The sequence below is a fragment of the Plectropomus leopardus genome, chromosome 14, assembly GCF_008729295.1.
Source record: "Plectropomus leopardus isolate mb chromosome 14, YSFRI_Pleo_2.0, whole genome shotgun sequence".
Lineage (NCBI taxonomy): Eukaryota > Metazoa > Chordata > Actinopteri > Perciformes > Serranidae > Plectropomus > Plectropomus leopardus.
The window spans coordinates 6,167,188-6,184,224 of NC_056476.1; the positions used below are offsets into that span (position 1 = coordinate 6,167,188).

At 37.5% G+C, this 17,037-nt stretch overlaps 1 protein-coding gene across 2 annotated transcripts in view; it reads right to left on the reverse strand.

The window, feature by feature from the left end:
- Positions 1–518: 518 nt before the first annotated feature.
- pacs2 (phosphofurin acidic cluster sorting protein 2) overlaps positions 519–17,037 on the reverse strand; it is a 76,763-nt gene continuing 60,244 nt past the window's right edge. The window contains exons 8-25 of one of the 2 annotated variants that reach the window (XM_042500101.1): positions 16,341–16,400; positions 16,100–16,254; positions 15,426–15,516; positions 14,865–14,936; positions 14,232–14,356; positions 13,826–13,958; positions 12,820–12,924; positions 12,472–12,578; positions 11,572–11,726; positions 11,210–11,320; positions 10,874–10,982; positions 9,399–9,431; positions 5,238–5,280; positions 5,088–5,130; positions 4,797–4,932; positions 3,583–3,803; positions 3,155–3,268; positions 519–2,070 (exon numbers count right to left, since the gene is read on the reverse strand). In XM_042500101.1, coding sequence (XP_042356035.1) covers positions 1,952–2,070; positions 3,155–3,268; positions 3,583–3,803; positions 4,797–4,932; positions 5,088–5,130; positions 5,238–5,280; positions 9,399–9,431; positions 10,874–10,982; positions 11,210–11,320; positions 11,572–11,726; positions 12,472–12,578; positions 12,820–12,924; positions 13,826–13,958; positions 14,232–14,356; positions 14,865–14,936; positions 15,426–15,516; positions 16,100–16,254; positions 16,341–16,400 — 1,932 coding nt within the window. In that variant the 3' untranslated portion in view covers positions 519–1,951. The remainder of the gene's footprint in view (positions 2,071–3,154; positions 3,269–3,582; positions 3,804–4,796; positions 4,933–5,087; positions 5,131–5,237; positions 5,281–9,398; positions 9,432–10,873; positions 10,983–11,209; positions 11,321–11,571; positions 11,727–12,471; positions 12,579–12,819; positions 12,925–13,825; positions 13,959–14,231; positions 14,357–14,864; positions 14,937–15,425; positions 15,517–16,099; positions 16,255–16,340; positions 16,401–17,037) is intronic. The other variant, XM_042500102.1, reaches the window with a different exon arrangement.

Here is a 17,037-nt window from a genome sequence, read left to right on the forward strand (position 1 = left end):
GCTCAGAGTATAATGGCAGACACAGGGTCTGTCTATGTGCACGTGTGATCCACGGTCAGTCGTACCTGCAGGTTCCCGGGTAGGTTTCAACACACTAATCTATAATGGACAAACATTTAAAAGTGCTTTACATTAAGGTACCTTCAATACATTCACCTCTACATTAATGAAGTCTTCTATAATACCACACAGGTAATGAGTGAGCTGCAGGTGATGAGTATTCCTTTGGCAAAAGTAATGTTTGCTTTTAGCAAAAGATATGGAGTGTGTCGGGAGTGTGGGGCTCGAGGATGAAGAGTTTTTGATAAAATAAACACACACAAAAAATCAATTGCTTCATAGAGAGGAACCACTCTGTAAAATGTGTTTCATTTTATGAAACAAGCTTTAAGGAATAGTGTGACATTTTGGGAGATAAAAGTATTTGCTTTCTTTGTCAGAAAAAGGTTCACTTTTATTCATTGTTTTATCTACAGACTATCAATTTAAAGTGTTTTTTTGTACCTTTGACCACCAAATTCTAATCACTTAATTTAAAGTCAAAGAGGATGTTTGTGTCAAATTTGACTTTTCTCTTGGTGTTCTTTGGATATCGTGTTCACGTGACTGAGACAGATGCAAGGTCACAGTGACCTTGACTTTAGACCACCAAAATCTAATCAGTTCATAGCTGAGACGACACCTTCGCAATCAACGGTGCGGAGGCATTAAAATAAACAAACATATTCTTTTTTCTGTAATCTGTACAAAAGCTGGAGTGTAAAAGATGACAAATTGGGGTTTTTTGGGCGGCTGAGTGCTGGATTATTTCTTTTAAATACCCCACTGTTGTTTTTACGCTCCAGTTTTTCTATGATTTAAACATACAGGATAGCTTAATACATGTTGATTAATGAGTTTTTTGGGTGCTGGTTGGCTGATTTTATTACCTTTTGACAACCAGGTGAGCTGTTTCCAGTCTTTATGCTTGGCTAAGATAACCAGCTGCAAATATTTATTTTAAAGAAAGTAAGGATGGTTTCAGATCTCTCAACTAATTCTCAGAAAGACAGCAAATTTCCCAAAACATCAATATTGTCCTTTCAGTCTGTACCACCATTTAAAAAGTGGTTCCTTTTGTGCTATAAATGATTTTCTTCTGTCTCACTTTGGTGCAAAACTCTTCGAACCTGAAGCCAATTTACCAGAAGGAGAAAGTAAAGTAGAGGAGGGGTTACAGAGAGTGAAAATCACGACTACGAGCAGTGTGTCATCTTCTGTCAGTGCCAGGTTATTATTCAGAATCGCATCCATACAGTTTTCAGTTTATTGCACGGGACTTGTTCGTTGAGTGCAGAGAGCCAAAGCTCAGGGGCCGTTTACTTTTCTTCTTCTTCAGCGTTAAGATGATGAATCGACAACTGTCTCTGAAGGTGAGAATCCTAAATTTCTTCGTCACGGTTAGAAAATAACATGAACTCCTTCTTCATTACAAGGCAGCTGCTCTTGTTTTCTTTTTAATATATAATTTTGACTAAATGTGCCGGCCAAGTGATTAAAATCAGCCTTATCAAATTTAAAAAAATAAAAATAAATGATGGCAGGGCGTGAAACCTGTGCACTCGTACAGTATGTTAAAGATTAGAATTAATGTCAAATTATTATTATTTTTTCTCAAAAGTCTATAAAACATCAGCAGGATTTTTTTTTTCTTTTAAAAAGCGGAGTAAAGAAATATTCCCTCGGCAGCTTTGCCTCGAGACGTTTTCACATAAATAGAAAATTAAAAAAAGAACACGCAAAAGATTAAATAACAGGTGAAAGCAGGAGCTTAAATTAAGACAGCAGAATAGAAGAAGTGTGCAGTGGGGGGATGGGGTGTGGGGAGGAAAGGGTTAAAAGCTGTTGGCACATGGGAAAGGGAGGATGGGGGGGGGGGGCTGTCCTCAGTGTTTCAGTCTCTTAGGTGCTGCTAGTACGGGCCTTTAGTGTGTCCAAAGATCCCGATGGGGAAGTGTTTGACATGTGAGGACCACTGAGCCGCCAGCTGGAAAAACTTCACGTCGTTCCACTCGACGCCGTCAATCAGTACTGCAGAGGAGGTAACACAAACATTATTATTATTATTATTATTATGAATAACACATTATTAATATTATATAGTTACACTTTTATTAGTGGAGCTTTCCTGAAACAACCCGGGCAGCAACACTAACTCAGTATTTTTACAATCAAAACTATCAAAATGCACAAATAATGTTTAAGGCTAAAAATAACCAATACCAGATTTTTTTTTTTTTAATTCAGTGGTTTGGCTTTGTCCTGAAATTGTATAGTTTTGGATAAATGTTAGTAAGGCCATAAACAAAATCCAGGGCTATGTTATAGATCATGTGTAGTTTTGTTTTTTGGTGTTGTTACAGGGGGCATTGATATTTTCTAAAACAAATATTTACTGAACAAAAAACCCCAAAAAACTGAACCACCGGCACAAAAGAAATGAATGAATGTATAACATAGAGCTGTTAATTTGTAGGATAAGAGTTCAAGAACAGCGTTGTCAAGAGAAGTTGGAGAAATGGACAATGTTTACATGTCAACAACAAGATGAGAGACTAAATCACTGAAAAGAGATTAATGATTAATGTTTTTCGGTGAGAAATGGCAATCCAGAACTTTTTGTTTTCTTTTTTGTGGGTATACTGAAGGTCTGTTTGTGTATAATGTGAATATATCCAGTATTACAACATTACATCTGTCCAGTTGTATGTGTGTTCGCAAAAGCCTAACGTATTTAAATACATGCTTTCAATTTTAATGTGTCTATCAGGCTATTCATTTTTTAATTTGAACATATAACCATACAAATATATTTCTATATACATCAAAACAAGAAACTATTTGAATTTAAATTAGTGTATTTTCACTATGAATGAAAACGCTCTCTCATTTGTTAAAGTCTGACCAGTCAAGAGGTATTATTTTAGATGTTTTGTTTTTTGTTTTTTTTTTTCAATTGTGTGAGAATCAGCTATCACTGACGTTTTTGGGGAAGGAGGGAAGCTGCAGACAAAACTGAAGAGAAAAACATGTGTGATTCCTCTGAGGATGTCTGAGCTGTTGACGGGGGGACAGACGTGTCTGTGCAGGGCAGGAGGTCTGTGCACAAACGTACCTCTCAGCATGGTCTGCTGGTGCTTGGCAGTGCAGATGAGCCGGCTGATGCCCTCGATCACTTGACTCTTCGGCTCCACCTCCTTGTCTTTGCTCTTTTTTGGCAGGAACATGACTAGCAGAAGGGCACAACAGAGATGCATGCTGCGAGTAAATTAGGGATTCAGAATCTCCCTGGCCTCTGAGGATTAAATTCGGGTGACATTTGGCCTTTTTGTACAACACTGGAGGTTGGATTGTTACAGATTGTATTTGATCAGATTGCATGAAGTATGAATATAAAATATGATTCTTCTACACTTTTGTCCCTGAAAATTGTGGCTCGGTGACCATGTTCAGATTGCTGAGACTTATTTGGGAAGCAGGTGTCAATTTGAGTTGAAGTTTTCCTGTAAACATGCATCAGACACACAGGAGTGTCCAGCTTACCCTTCTTATTCTTCTCCTTGGTCACCACCGTCATGGACATGGTGGGCTGGGGGCTCGGCTCTGCACCCCCCAGTGGCAGCCGGCTGACCTGCAGCGAGCGGAAATTGCACTTCAGAGTGTTTTTGGAGGAGGAGTCCCGCTTTTCCATGTCTTTCTTCCTCTCTGTTGGAGCCACCCAGTAGTCCACCTGGAGCCCCATCAGCTCCGCCTGACCTACAGAGCTACAGAAAACAGGCGGACGTAAGAGGAACACATTTCTTTTTCTAAACAGAAAAACTCGCACAGTTAAGTTCAAGAAGCTAAATCTGAAAATATAAGAAGGACATATGATTCAGAGTCATGTTCCCATTGTCATATTTAAGACCTGGATCAACGTCAGTTTTCTTGTGCCGCATTCAGAGGCCTTTCACTGACATTTAACCCTCTGAAACCTTAGAAAATGGATTTAATTTTATTTTAATAACACAGGCAAAAACCATAATGAGCAACTTGGCAAAAATGTCCCACAAGCTGCAAAACGGTTAATGGTGGCAAGGAAATTCACAGAAAATTAGCTGGGGGAGATAATTATCACTTATATCTAATGTATGTTACAGAAAAAATAAAATAAAAATGTTTTAGCACTTTCTTGGGGTCATTTTCTTGTTGTTTTTTTTTTTTTTTTACATTTTTGGCTTATTTTCCATTCATTTTCTCAGTGATGCACAATAAAGATTATTTCAACCGATACCAATAAACCGATAATTTCCATCTTCTCGTGGCTGATAAGATACCGATAACCGTTAATTTCTTTTTATTTGTTTTTCATTACCTGAGGGTATGAAAGGTTGAGGTGTGGGGAGTACAGATGAATTTAATTTGTGCTTTTTCATAAAAAAAAAACAAATTTCAGACAAAAAGCTGAGAAAAATCGCATTTTTGTAAACTCTGTATGAAACCACATATATACCTATAATACTTCAGTGCTTACCTGCAATGCTTGTATAAGAATAAAATGACTGATGTAAAAATCAATCTTAAATTTGGTTAAAAAAAATCATAAAAGGGTTATAAAAAAAAAACCAAAACATTAATTTCACATTTGTAACACCTGTACTACACCCTATTATTAATTATTTATTTTTGAAATCTATAAAAATAAATAAATAATTTAATTTAAATCTACAGATGTTGCATTTTGCTGAAAAGGCTCTCCACTGAGTATGGCATCATACCTGTAGGCACAGAAGCTGGTGGTGACGGAGGGAGAGGATGGAGGTGTGGGCGACGCCTCTTTGAGTGCAGGTGATACTTGAGGAGGGGTGGAGGAGAGCAACGAGGAGCCCAGAGGAGCTGCGTCATCAGAGTCTCCTGAGGGAGAAAACAATCATTTATCCCCCCCCCCAAAAATGCTTTGGTGGAGCGATGAGGCGCTTTTGTTTGGAGCTTGGCTGCAGGTTAACATGCAAACTGTGCAGAAATTATAAATACTTCTTCACATGTATCTTTTTAAATGTCAAACTTGCCTGATGCTGCAGATGTTTGCTCCACAAGGCCAACTTTCACCATCTGCAGAATTTAACACATAGGGGAACAGAGTCAAACATGAGCTATAACAAAATCAACATTCAGTGAATATTTAGGGAAAAACAGGAAATAATAAGGAGGTTACTTACCCCGATGAAAGGGATAAATTTCTGACACGAGTCCTCATCAGGGCTGTGGAGGGGCAGCAAAAGGCAAAAGAGAGTTCAGGTGAGAAAGAGGCAAGAAAATAATCAATGTGTCATAGAAAATAAGGAAAGAAATTATGTACAAATGAAGAAACTAATTGATTCAAAAACAGCTGACTCCTACAAGCATCCTTATTGTTTGTGTATAAAAAGAAACCTATTTAAAGGTCCAGTGTGTAGGATTTAGGGGGATATATTGATGAAATGGAATATAATATAATAACTGTGTTTTCTTTAGTGTTCAAATTGTTGTGTTTTTGTTACTTTGGAATGAGTTATTAATATCCACATCGGGAGCTGGTCCTCGTCTACTGAGTTCGCCATATTGCACCGCCGTGTTTCTACAGCAGCCCAGAAAGAACAAACTAAAAACTGGCTCATGATACCATTCACATTTTCGCATCGGTCACCCTAGTTAGCAGCCCTTTTGCAATGAACAATGATGTAAAAAAGAAGATTTTGTAACATTAAAAAGCTTTATTCAGTGTGATATTTTCAGTTGACCATTAAAATCACGTTTTAACTCAACGCATTGCTGGACTGGACACAAATTCCTTTCAAAAAGTCACAGTTACGAGCCTTTTTGAACCTCTTAACGGCTATTTAATTGATAGTAACCGGGTGCTGGGCAAGTGGCTCATCTGTACTGAGCCAAAAAGCATCGAAGAAAAAGTGATCTGTAACATGAAACTGCTTTATTGAATGTTTTAGCTGGTTTCAATCACCTGGTCTGTGTGTTTTTGAGAGGAATAGACATTTAGGGATATTTCGGCTCTCTGTAAAAATCCTAAACAATGACGGAGTCATGTCAAGGATTTCTTACTTAGAAAGCGGGAGAAGTTTCAGCTGGCTGTAATGTGCAATCCTCACCACTAGATGCCACTAAATCCCACACACTGCTCCTTTAAAGAAATCTACAGTTAGTAACTTTGAGATCTAGTAATTAGTGACTTTTACGTCATTTTTTGATGATTTCTAATGTCTCACATTTGGAAATACTGCATAGAAAGTTTGCAGAGAAACAGAATCAACAGAGCATGCTGCTGCTGGATTTTAAACCTCCACTAAAACAGATTCAGTTCCCACCTGCAGGCCGCATTATTATAGAAGCAGAGAGCAAAACATGCAAGCTATTCCAGACCTCCAACAAAGAAAGCCATCCACTTATTGCAGACACAGACTGGATCTACCAAACCAAAGTCAGAGGGCATTCAGGGGGGAAAGCAAGTCCATCGGGGGAACGGCTAAACTACCGAATCATGAAAGAAGTGGATGAGAAGGAAGAGCATCAACCTAAATCCACAGTCTCTGGTTCCATGCACTACCTGTGAGTGGTAGTGCATCGCTACACTTACAAGCCTTCCACGAACTATTTTCCTGGCGATGACCAGAAAAATAGCCTGAACGGTTCTACTTCTACGTTTTGTTTCTAAATGCATTTGATGATGTGAAAGGTTGTTGCTCTTGCCTTGAAGAAACCTGCCATCGCCCCCCCAGGGAAGAAACAGAGAGACTACAGAGGAGGGGAGAGAGAGAGAGAGAGGACAGTCTACAGTAGGTCACAGTTTGCACATCAAGGCCACGTTTTGTTTTTCCCAACACAACACATCTCTGCTGTAATCACTTTCAGAGCAGCCAGAGAGAGAGCGCCAGATGTCTGCCTGGTATGTGAGTGGTTTATGTTCATCTGGCATCTTGTAGCGATGGATTATGACAGAACACACGACTTCTGTCTGACGGGTTTGATCCAGATATATTAGCTCAAATGTGTGTTGTTATCAGTTAAAAGATGCACATGCATGTCAATCCACGTAGATGGACGTAAAACTATGGACATAACGCATGCACATTTCAGATAAAGGTCAAATATAGTTCTGCATCTATATCTGTAAAAAATTATATTGCAGTAAATAATTTGATAATGTTACCACTGTCTTGTACATTTGTATGTTTAATAAAAGGGGAATTAAAAGTATTTTTTTGTTTTTTATTCCTGCTGTAATTGTGTTTTGTTTTGTTTTTCATTCATACCATTTTACATTTTTGATTTACTTTTACTAATTTACTGGCACTTTTTTTTTTAACTTTACAAGGGCACTTTGTTTTTTGATGTTATATCAATAAAGTTATTAAGTAATGTTATTGTTTTTGTCACAGACAACTATCAATTTATTCCATTTATACATCCTTTTTTTAAAAATTAAAATAATTGAATAGCCTGAAGACACATTAAAAATAATTCATTTGTTTTCATTATTATTGTAAGCAGTAGGTCTTTTGAGGGGGGTGCCACTTTTTAGCAAGATTACTAAAATTCAAGTGTGCGATGTTATCGGTTAAAAGATGCACATGCATATCAATCCATGTAGATGGACATGAAACTATGGACATAACACATGCACATTTCAGATTAATGTCAAATCTTGTTCTGTGTCTTAAAAAATATATAGATTGTAGAATGTCTGATAATGTTACCACTATCTTGCCCATTTACAGACGAGCACAGTATCTTTCTTTAAAGTTATTTTTTTATTATTGCTGTAACCATGTTTTGCTTTGCTTTGTTTTTCTTTAATACCAGTTTATCTTTTACGGTTTGGATTTTATTTATTTTATTAATTTACTGGCAGTTTTTTAGTTTGCAAGGGCACTTTGTTTTTGATGTTATATCAATAAAGTTACTACTATTCATTTTTATTTACATTTTTTAAATGTAACATCATGAAAATATTGTAAATATTGCCATTTATACATCTCCATGCCAAGTTTTTTTTCTACACTCTTAATTATTTATTTATGTATGTATTTATTTATTTTTATTTTTTATTCTAAGCATTAGGTCTTTTAAGAAGGGGATGTCACCTTTCTTTTTGCAAAATGACTAAAATGCATCCCCCTTATTGGTGCCACTATGACCTGAAGCACTAAGCATCTTTTGAGCAAACATACCCACTCAAATCTTTACTGAGGGTGCAGAAAATATAATATTTAATATGGCACTGAGTCACTAAATCATAACGCAGGTTGGACATTACAGCTGAAATATATGGAGCATGAACACGACGGATCACATAGGCGTGGCAGAGTGGGTTTATTACCTGCTGCCAAAAACTAGACTCTGCTACACTGACTATAAAATATACTTATATCCTTCTGTTTTAGGACTTGTCATGAAAACATAAAAGTGAATTTAAAATGTTTAAAGATATTAATATCATTTTAAAACTGCCTCTCTAGTTCTAAGGACATAACAGTCGATCACTCGACTACACTGACATAAACATGCAACTTAAATGTTGATCCTGGTGTTTGTGGTTTGAAATTAAATCACACAAAAATGTATTGATCCCACTTTGATGTGGTCGTGTCACTTTTTCCTAGATTTAACTGGACAAATAACAGACAGACATGGATGGCCAGAAGCACGAAGAGATCATGGAGAGGAAACAGCGAGGAGGAAAAAAACAGGAGATAAAGCTCCAGAGGAGGAAACACAGAGCAGATTTTTGGTCTCTTGCCACTTTATCAGCATATTTTACCCTCTGATATCTTATCAGAGAGAAGTCTGAATTATTACTGTTGAGCTTGATTGATGTTAGAAATAACAACCTTCGCGTGAAGAATTTAAGTTGCAACATTTAGAAAACATGCAACAGATTTCTGCATGATGCACTTAAATTTCTCAAATGTTTTTTTGGAAAACAGCTTATTTGCTGTTTTCCAACAGTACCAATTAACCTTCGACTAATAGGACAAAGCTAAATTGTCCCGATAAGACACATCTCTTGTGTCTAGGCTGATAAAAAAAAAAGAAAAAGAAATTACTTCTAAATAAAAACTTGGTGCAGCTTTAATTAGTTCAAGAAATCTCACACTGTGTCTGTGTGCTGGTGCTGTTTACAACTGTGAGCTGTGGCCTGGATAGCAGATCTTATCTGACAAGTTTATGGCTCAAGCTGTTAATAGAAAAAAACATTTTAGGAAGCTGTTAAAGTGGCAAGCTCCAGTAAAGGCTGAGAGGGTTCAAGGGGAAATGGCTCCAACACACAGAAAGCGCATGAATCACCAGGCTACGTGAGAAACAAACTCAATCGACCACAATACCTTACTGCAAAATCAAAATGAAAGCTCTTTTTCCTTCAAAGAAAGAAAAGAAAAAATACAACAAAAAGATATAAAAACATGTTATTCACACACACAAAGTGATGGAAAGACAGTGATGTTTAGAAGACAGAAACCGAAACTCCAACGCAAACACACAAACTTCACAACATTAGTGGAACTTTTACCTTCATTTCGGTTTTCAAAAGGAGGTTGAACACATTTGAATGAAAAACACAATGTACTACTGCTGTAATGTGCAAACATTGGAATCTACATAGGCCTACTAATCCAGATTAGTAGATTATTCATAATCTTTTTTTACACTGAATAAATTGTGAATAAACAAAACTTTTTTTTGGCTGAGTCCACCTGCTGGCTATCTTTGGATGTAATAATAATAATTAAAAAAACTTAATTTGTATAGCATCTTTCATACAAGAAATGCAGCCCAAAGTGCTTTACAAGAAAGAAATGAAATGCACCAGGTGCTTCACATCAAAACAAATAATAAAACCTGCATGTAAAAAGAAAATAAAATCAGAATACAATACATAGAATGCATCTTCAAATGGATAAAATCCACTGGATAATACTAGTAAAAGAAAGATAAAAAAGATAAGTGGTGAGTAAGTGATGTAGTGCATAGAATGCATAACATAAAATGGAAAATAAAATTAATAAAATGATATTATTAATAAAATAAGCATAAAAACAGAGTATATAAAATGCATAAAATTAGGGAAAATACAACATCTTAAAGATGTGCAGCAGTACACAAGCAAAGCAAGCTGTGTACCTCAAAAAGAGAGACAGCAGGGGCTCTTCTAGTGTCCCTAAAACGCCGATGCTCATGGAAGGGAATACTTTTTAAAAAAAAAAAAAAGGAGGAATTTATAACCAAAAAGATATGCTATAAAAGATCCAGGGCCAGGCACTCAGGATGGTTTGAAAAACATAAAAGGCCTTTTATTCACAGGGCTAAAAACTTCTTCTAGCTTTTATGCTTTTTTAAATGAACCTGAGCTTGGCCCTGGATCTTTTATACCATATTTTTGTTTGGTTAATCAGCTGCTGGCTATCTTAGCTAACAAACACATTTAATAGTAGTGTCAGTCTTCTCATCTAACTTAAAAAGAAAGCAGTCTTTTCCCCCAAATGTCCTATTTTGCTTATCTCAATGTTAATCTTTTAATTTGTTATTGTGAAAATCCTGCTGAATAATTTATAATTTATCTATTTTTATAGATTTTGTCTGCTTGTAATTTTGTTTACATTTTTAAGTAATGCCAAATGTTTGAAATGGCTATTTTTTGAAAAGCTGATGTTCAACCCCATTTTGAAAATCTGGTGAAAGCTCTGCATTAGAAGCATTTGTTAGAAGAAAGCCCTCACAAAAACACATTTAAATTCCCATTTCAGTACGGCTCAGTGTGAGATCTTCACAGATTTGGGTGAAACTGAGGATGGAAACATACCTCTTCTGTTTGTAGGTGAGCATGGCCTCTGCGATGGGAAGCTGGTGAGCTCCGTTAGCTCCCACCATGTACTGAGTCACCCTCGACACCACGTCTGGGCTCTCCTGGGCTGCACAGGACACAACGAGAAACACATTCATCTACTACACACTGTATGTCTGCGTGTATAGTCAGAAACTTTAAACTAAATGTTTATATTTATTTAATCTCAAATCTTAAGTCTGTGACTTAGAGCTCAAAATAACCAGCTTTCCTGGTTGCAGATGCTCTTTTGAGACTTCTATAAAATTGCAAAAATATAAGTTATTTAAAAGTCAGTCAGACAGAAGAGCCCACCAACAACCGGAGCCTCAGGTTTGTGAAACAGCTCCCTCCAAGCAGCATCTTGGAACAAACTGTTGTAACGATAGTCAATAGTGCCGAGATATTTGGAGACAGGATGTGCACCTAAAACAAAGAAAAACTGTCAAAAATCAGACAAAAAACAGCTTCAAAGTCCAGTGTTAGGACATTAAGTTTGATTTTTGTGAGACGCTAATACCACTAAACAGGCTACCAGAATATTCACCATTATCTTAGACATTTATAACTTATTAGAACATCATATTTCTGCAAGATTTTAATTTGAGGCTAATATATTAATGTTTGAACAAATAACGCACCTAAAAAGGTTGAAAATAAAACAAAAACTAACTTACCGAGAGGGATGATGAGGAACCTCATGTAGCCGAGCCAGTCAGGGGTCTTATGGGAAAGGTGGTCCACAAAAAGCCGGAGAACAGCACTGAGGTAATGCTGCGCTCCGGCCACAGCGATCTTTATGGGAATGGGCGTCTGGGAGTTACAGTTGCAACTAGGAAAGAAAGTAAATAGACGAATTACAGTTTGACAATAAATATTTGTGTTGTAGTATTTGAGATCGGTCTCGGTTTCGAGACAACTTTTAGAGAGTCTAAGTCTCGTCTCAGAATCGAACAAATTTCGGCTTTTTATTCAAGACCACACCGGATTTATTTGTTAACTTAATTACTGTGATTGGATGTAAATTTCCTTCCTCAAAACCATCCAAATATTGCTTTGTTTGTTTACAAACCAGAGGAAAATTGTTCACCTCTCTCTCTCACTCTCGCTCTCCGTATATGTTGTGTTGTGTTGTGTGTGTGTGTGTGTTTATATGTATATAGATCGATAGATAGATAGATAGATAGATAGAGATATATGTATATATAGATAGATAGATAGATAAGATATATAGATAGATATAGATATACATAGATAGATAGATAGATAGAGATATATGTATATATAGATAGATAGATAGATAGATAGATAGATATAGATATAGATAGATAGATATAGTGTTGGTCTTGACGCGGTCTTGGCACACTCTCAGTCTCAGTTATTGTGGTCTTGACTGCACTTGTAAATACCGCTTTATCTAGGCAGAGAAATGGGACTTCTCACTGGAAAACGTACTTACTTACTTAAAATGTTGACATCAATCACAGTTATTTTTTAAAACTCTGTAGCTATGTCCTTTAAAGTGTGACACAGTGACTATATGAAGGAAACAAAGACGAAGCGAGAGGCCGACTTACAATCTCTGTATGCGGGAGACGATGGTGTTGAATGCAGCTTGGATGTCGGCCGTGGTGCAGGTGCAGACCACCGGTAGATGGTGGTTTTGCAGCATATCTGAAAGATACTGAGAGCAGAGGAGAACAAGAAACAAATCATCAAAAAAACTAAAACTGAAAGTGTATGACTTCATTATGAAAAGCATTTCATAAATATATTAGTTAAATTATTTATGACATAAATTCCTAATAACTAATGCTTTCTAAACTGCTTCAGAGTCAGTGTAACTTTTTATAAATATTCTTAAAGACGGGTCTTATAATGTGATATAGTGTTACATAAATAGCCATTGAGCTGGTCTCTCTCACCTGGCCCTGCCAGTCTGACGTGTTGATGAGGATGATGCTGTCGGGGAGGTGGTTATCAGACACCAGGATGTGGTTTAGTTGGTCGTACACCGTCTTTCTCGGGATCTATGCAGGTAAAAGAAGAAACCATTGTGTCAAAATAAAGACCCGTATTTTTTTAAAACATTACATTTTAAAACATGTTGCATGATGCCTCTCAGCCATTACACAACATGTTGACCAGGCTGAAAAGTTCCTTTGGCCACAGACTGATCCAAAGGAGCGATACAGGAGATCATTTCCGCCTGGCCCTGTTTATTCATTTTTTTCATCTGTTTTTATTGTTTTTAATCTGTTTTTATTGTTTTTAATCTTTTATCGTTGTGTTGTAATGTCTGTTGTCGTATTTTAATTGTTGTCGTATCTTAACATGTTGTATTTTAATGTATTGGCCCATGTGATGACTTAATTTCCCTTTGGGGATTAATAAAGTAAACAAAAAAAAAAATGTCCTGTGTTGTAGTTTGGTAATAATCTTTAAACCCTTTGAAACCTAAGCAAAATGGCTGGATTTCTTTTAAAATCATGAAAAGAAGACAATGAGCAACTTAACAGAAAAAGAATGAATAATAAGCAAAAGATCAGAAAAAGGTTTTTTTTGTTGTTTTTTTTTAAAAAGCAGAAGAAAAAAAACACATATATATGTATATGTGTGTGTATGTAACCTCATTTAAAATGTATAATTATATAATTGTAACACTGGTAGGTATTATTTTACTGATATTTTTCCTAGTTATCTGATCGTTTTCTCATGATTCTCTCTCTTTTTTTAAAGGTAATTTTCATGTGAATTTCTTATCACCTCTTACTATTTTTTTTGCATTTTGCAGGATATTTCATGACAAGTTTCTGATCTCCTTTTTTCCATTTTTTTGAAAGAAAAAAATCCACTTTGGTCATGTTTCAAAGATTTATATGCTTGTGATATCTGAAACTTTCTGATTGTTCTGCAGTTCTCTCCTCCTACCTGTAGGTGGCAGCGAGTGTCCAGGGAGCGCTCGTTGTCCAGGCTGTTGGCCCTCTCGTTCTGCGGCCTGCTGGGCTGGCGCTCCTTCAGCGACGTGCTCCTGCCTCGCCTCCCTGCCAACTTCGGTTCCTGCCTGAAAAACAGCAGAGGAAGAGAGCTGGAGGACTGAAGCCTCACAGGCAGAGGCAGTGATGTAATGGTCCCCAATGGGAAGTGCTATCCCTAAACAGTGGGTGGAAGATACACAACCACCAATATTAATTAAAACTGAAAACTTAGTCACTTTTTTCCCCTTTTTAAAGACACTTTTGATACATTTGTCATCTTGTTTTCTTCCACTATAAGAATTTACGTCAGCTTTAAATTTCTCCCTGCAGACGTATATGGATTATTGCTGTTTTTCTACCTGTTGGAGGAAATTATAAGCGACTCTGTCTTGGTCATTTTGCCACTCGGTGGCAGTCTCTCTAAAAATGTGTCCATGTTGTCCATCTCCAGCTCCGTGGTCGGAGTCACCGCCTCCGGCTGCTCCTGCGGGAAAACACAAAGAGAGAAAAACGCCAGCAGGGGTTCAGAGTTTCGAGCTGACAGACGTGTTTTTCTTCTCAAAACAACACTTTTTCACTCCAGAAATGTTTTGACTGGACCGTCTCAGAGGATTTTAGATGCGATGATTTATTCTAACTGCGTCTGGGAGTTTGTGACTGCAAACTTAACCACTGAAAGCTTCAGTGTCTCTTCTTCTGTATCTGACATGACTGTTGGAATACAGCTGAATAATTTTTATAGTCACATATAGATCCTCAACTTACAATGTCTGCATTTTTTAAAAGCCAAGATGCACCAATTTTCAGGTTTTTCTTCAAAATATTGACTTACAATAACAAGTCAAGTGGTTTCGAGCAGTCACACGAAGACCCTGACCTAACAAACTAGTAATTTCTCAATTTTTAGAACCTGTTTTAATCTTTTTCCTTAAAGTACTGACTTAAAATAAAAAATCTATTGATTTCGGACAGCTTGAAGAGTTGATACTCACAAAGGAGACATTGTCAGACACACCGTCATCTGGAAATTTGGCCCCGCCGCACTTGGTTTTATCTGGGTCAATCTGGAGTGAGATGGTGAGAAGAATAATAAACTCAAGATATTTCGTTTCACAGAAAAGTAAAGCATTGTTTCGTTCAGCGTCTCGTGATGGATTCCCGGTTCAACAGACGACCTACAGTTTCAAAAACAAAACCAGTTACAACCTGCCGACTGTTGGGAAAATCGGATTTTTAAGTCTTCTGCCCTTTCAGTAAAAGATGCCCGTGAGCAGGATAATTGACGCCTTTCTGCTCTGGTGCATTTGCTCATCGGCTTTCAGTGCAGTTCACTGGTTTCACTGGTCAGCCTCCAGCTGTTTCACCGTGTTGATGGTAACCCAGTTTGTTTAAGTAAATGTAGGAAGCAGGTCTGAAGCATGTGATCAGGGACATGAAGAAGTACAAAAAGGCTGAATGTGTAAAATAAGCACAATAAATCCCTGCTGAAGTTATTTTAGACTGTTTAACAGGTTGTGTTAATCGCCGTGCTGGTGCAGCGACGGCGGTCTCACCGGGCTCGGAGGCTCCCGGTGGCTCCGGCTGCTGTGGATGCTGCCGATCTCAGTTTGAGAGCTGGAGAGGGAGAGACCCTCGAAATATGGCCTGAAACACAAGAAACAATCTGCCTTTAAACACAACTATTGACTGATTTTGACTGATGTGGCAGTTACATGTGCGGTCAGTGAGGGCATCCTAAAGTCTTCCATCATCAGTTTTTGGCTTTATGCTATGTGGGTGTGACACTAGAGCAGCATTTTTTAAGAAAAGTTTTTTTTGTCACCTTGCGTTGTTAATTAAAGCTGTTAAGTTACATTTTCTGTGAGAGAACTATATAAAGTTTGTGAAAATTACTCAAGACATCACTGCCTTGGCACTAAAGGTCGCATATTTCAGAAAGTCTGCATTAGAAATGAGTGTATGCATGCAAACGTGGAATGTAAATGAATACATGAGTTATTGTGTAATTATGTATATTATTATGTTATATATAGAGGTCAAAGGAAAAAGTGCATATTTTTGATTGGGGGTGAACTGTCCCTTTAAATTTGACTACTTTTAGGAATTTCAGTTATCGTGGATCTTTCGTGAGGCATTTTAACTTTATCATCATCATTATTTGGCCTGAGACACCTGATTTATGTCATGTGTTTCACAAATACACACATTACAGCTGAGAAACACTGACTTGAGTTTAGGTTTTGGTGTGCTGAGGACGCTGTCGTCATCGTCGAGCTCCGGGCCGCTGTCACTCGGGTTCTCAAACTCTACGCTGTCCAGGTCCAGGTCTTCCTCCTCCACCTCAGGCGGCGGCTCTGCAGGATCCTGCTCTGAGTCCAGCACCTGCAGACACACAAGTCACACCTGTAGCAGCTCCGCAGTAAAGCCACAAGAGTTAAAAGTTAAACTCCAGAGACAGAAACACTCACCTCGTCTGAAACTCTGAAGCGCTTCAGAAGAGCCACAACTCGCTGCTTAAAGTTCTGCTGCTAAAACACAGAAGAACAGACACACAACCACAAGTCAGTCTGTGACCTAGTTATGATTAACTACAACGCTCTCAGCAATCCAATACAAAGCAAACAGCTACAGCCGCTCAGCTCCTCCATTTGAGTCATTTTACCGGCAGTAGATGCATTTGCAGTGTTGGCTGGGTATCGATTTCGCTGCATGCGCTCATGTAAATCAATAATCAAGTAACATCATGCTTCATCTGCTTTCTGGGGCTCTCATCTCTGGCTTCTGCTCACTGAGCTCATAAAACTGTATCGCCCAGGAGCAAAAACACATTCGAACTGTCTCATTAAACCCCACTGAAAGGTGTTTAATGTTAACTATGTGCAAATTAATCACCTGCAATATGAACAAAACCAGGTGTAATAATTGGAAATAAGTTGAAGCACATTCAACTGCAGGCACTGAATAAATACTGCATGCTTCCTCTATAAACAAATGCAAATATTTCCAAAGTCTCACCACAGAGAACAGACTGTCTGCTGACCGCTAAGTTAATAAGATGAAGGTCAAAATAGTCCTGTTCCTCGTCACATTTACTACTTTAAAATGAATCCACAGAGCTGCCGTAAAAGACTGATTTTTCCCTCGTAACTGTCCAATAAAGGTCAA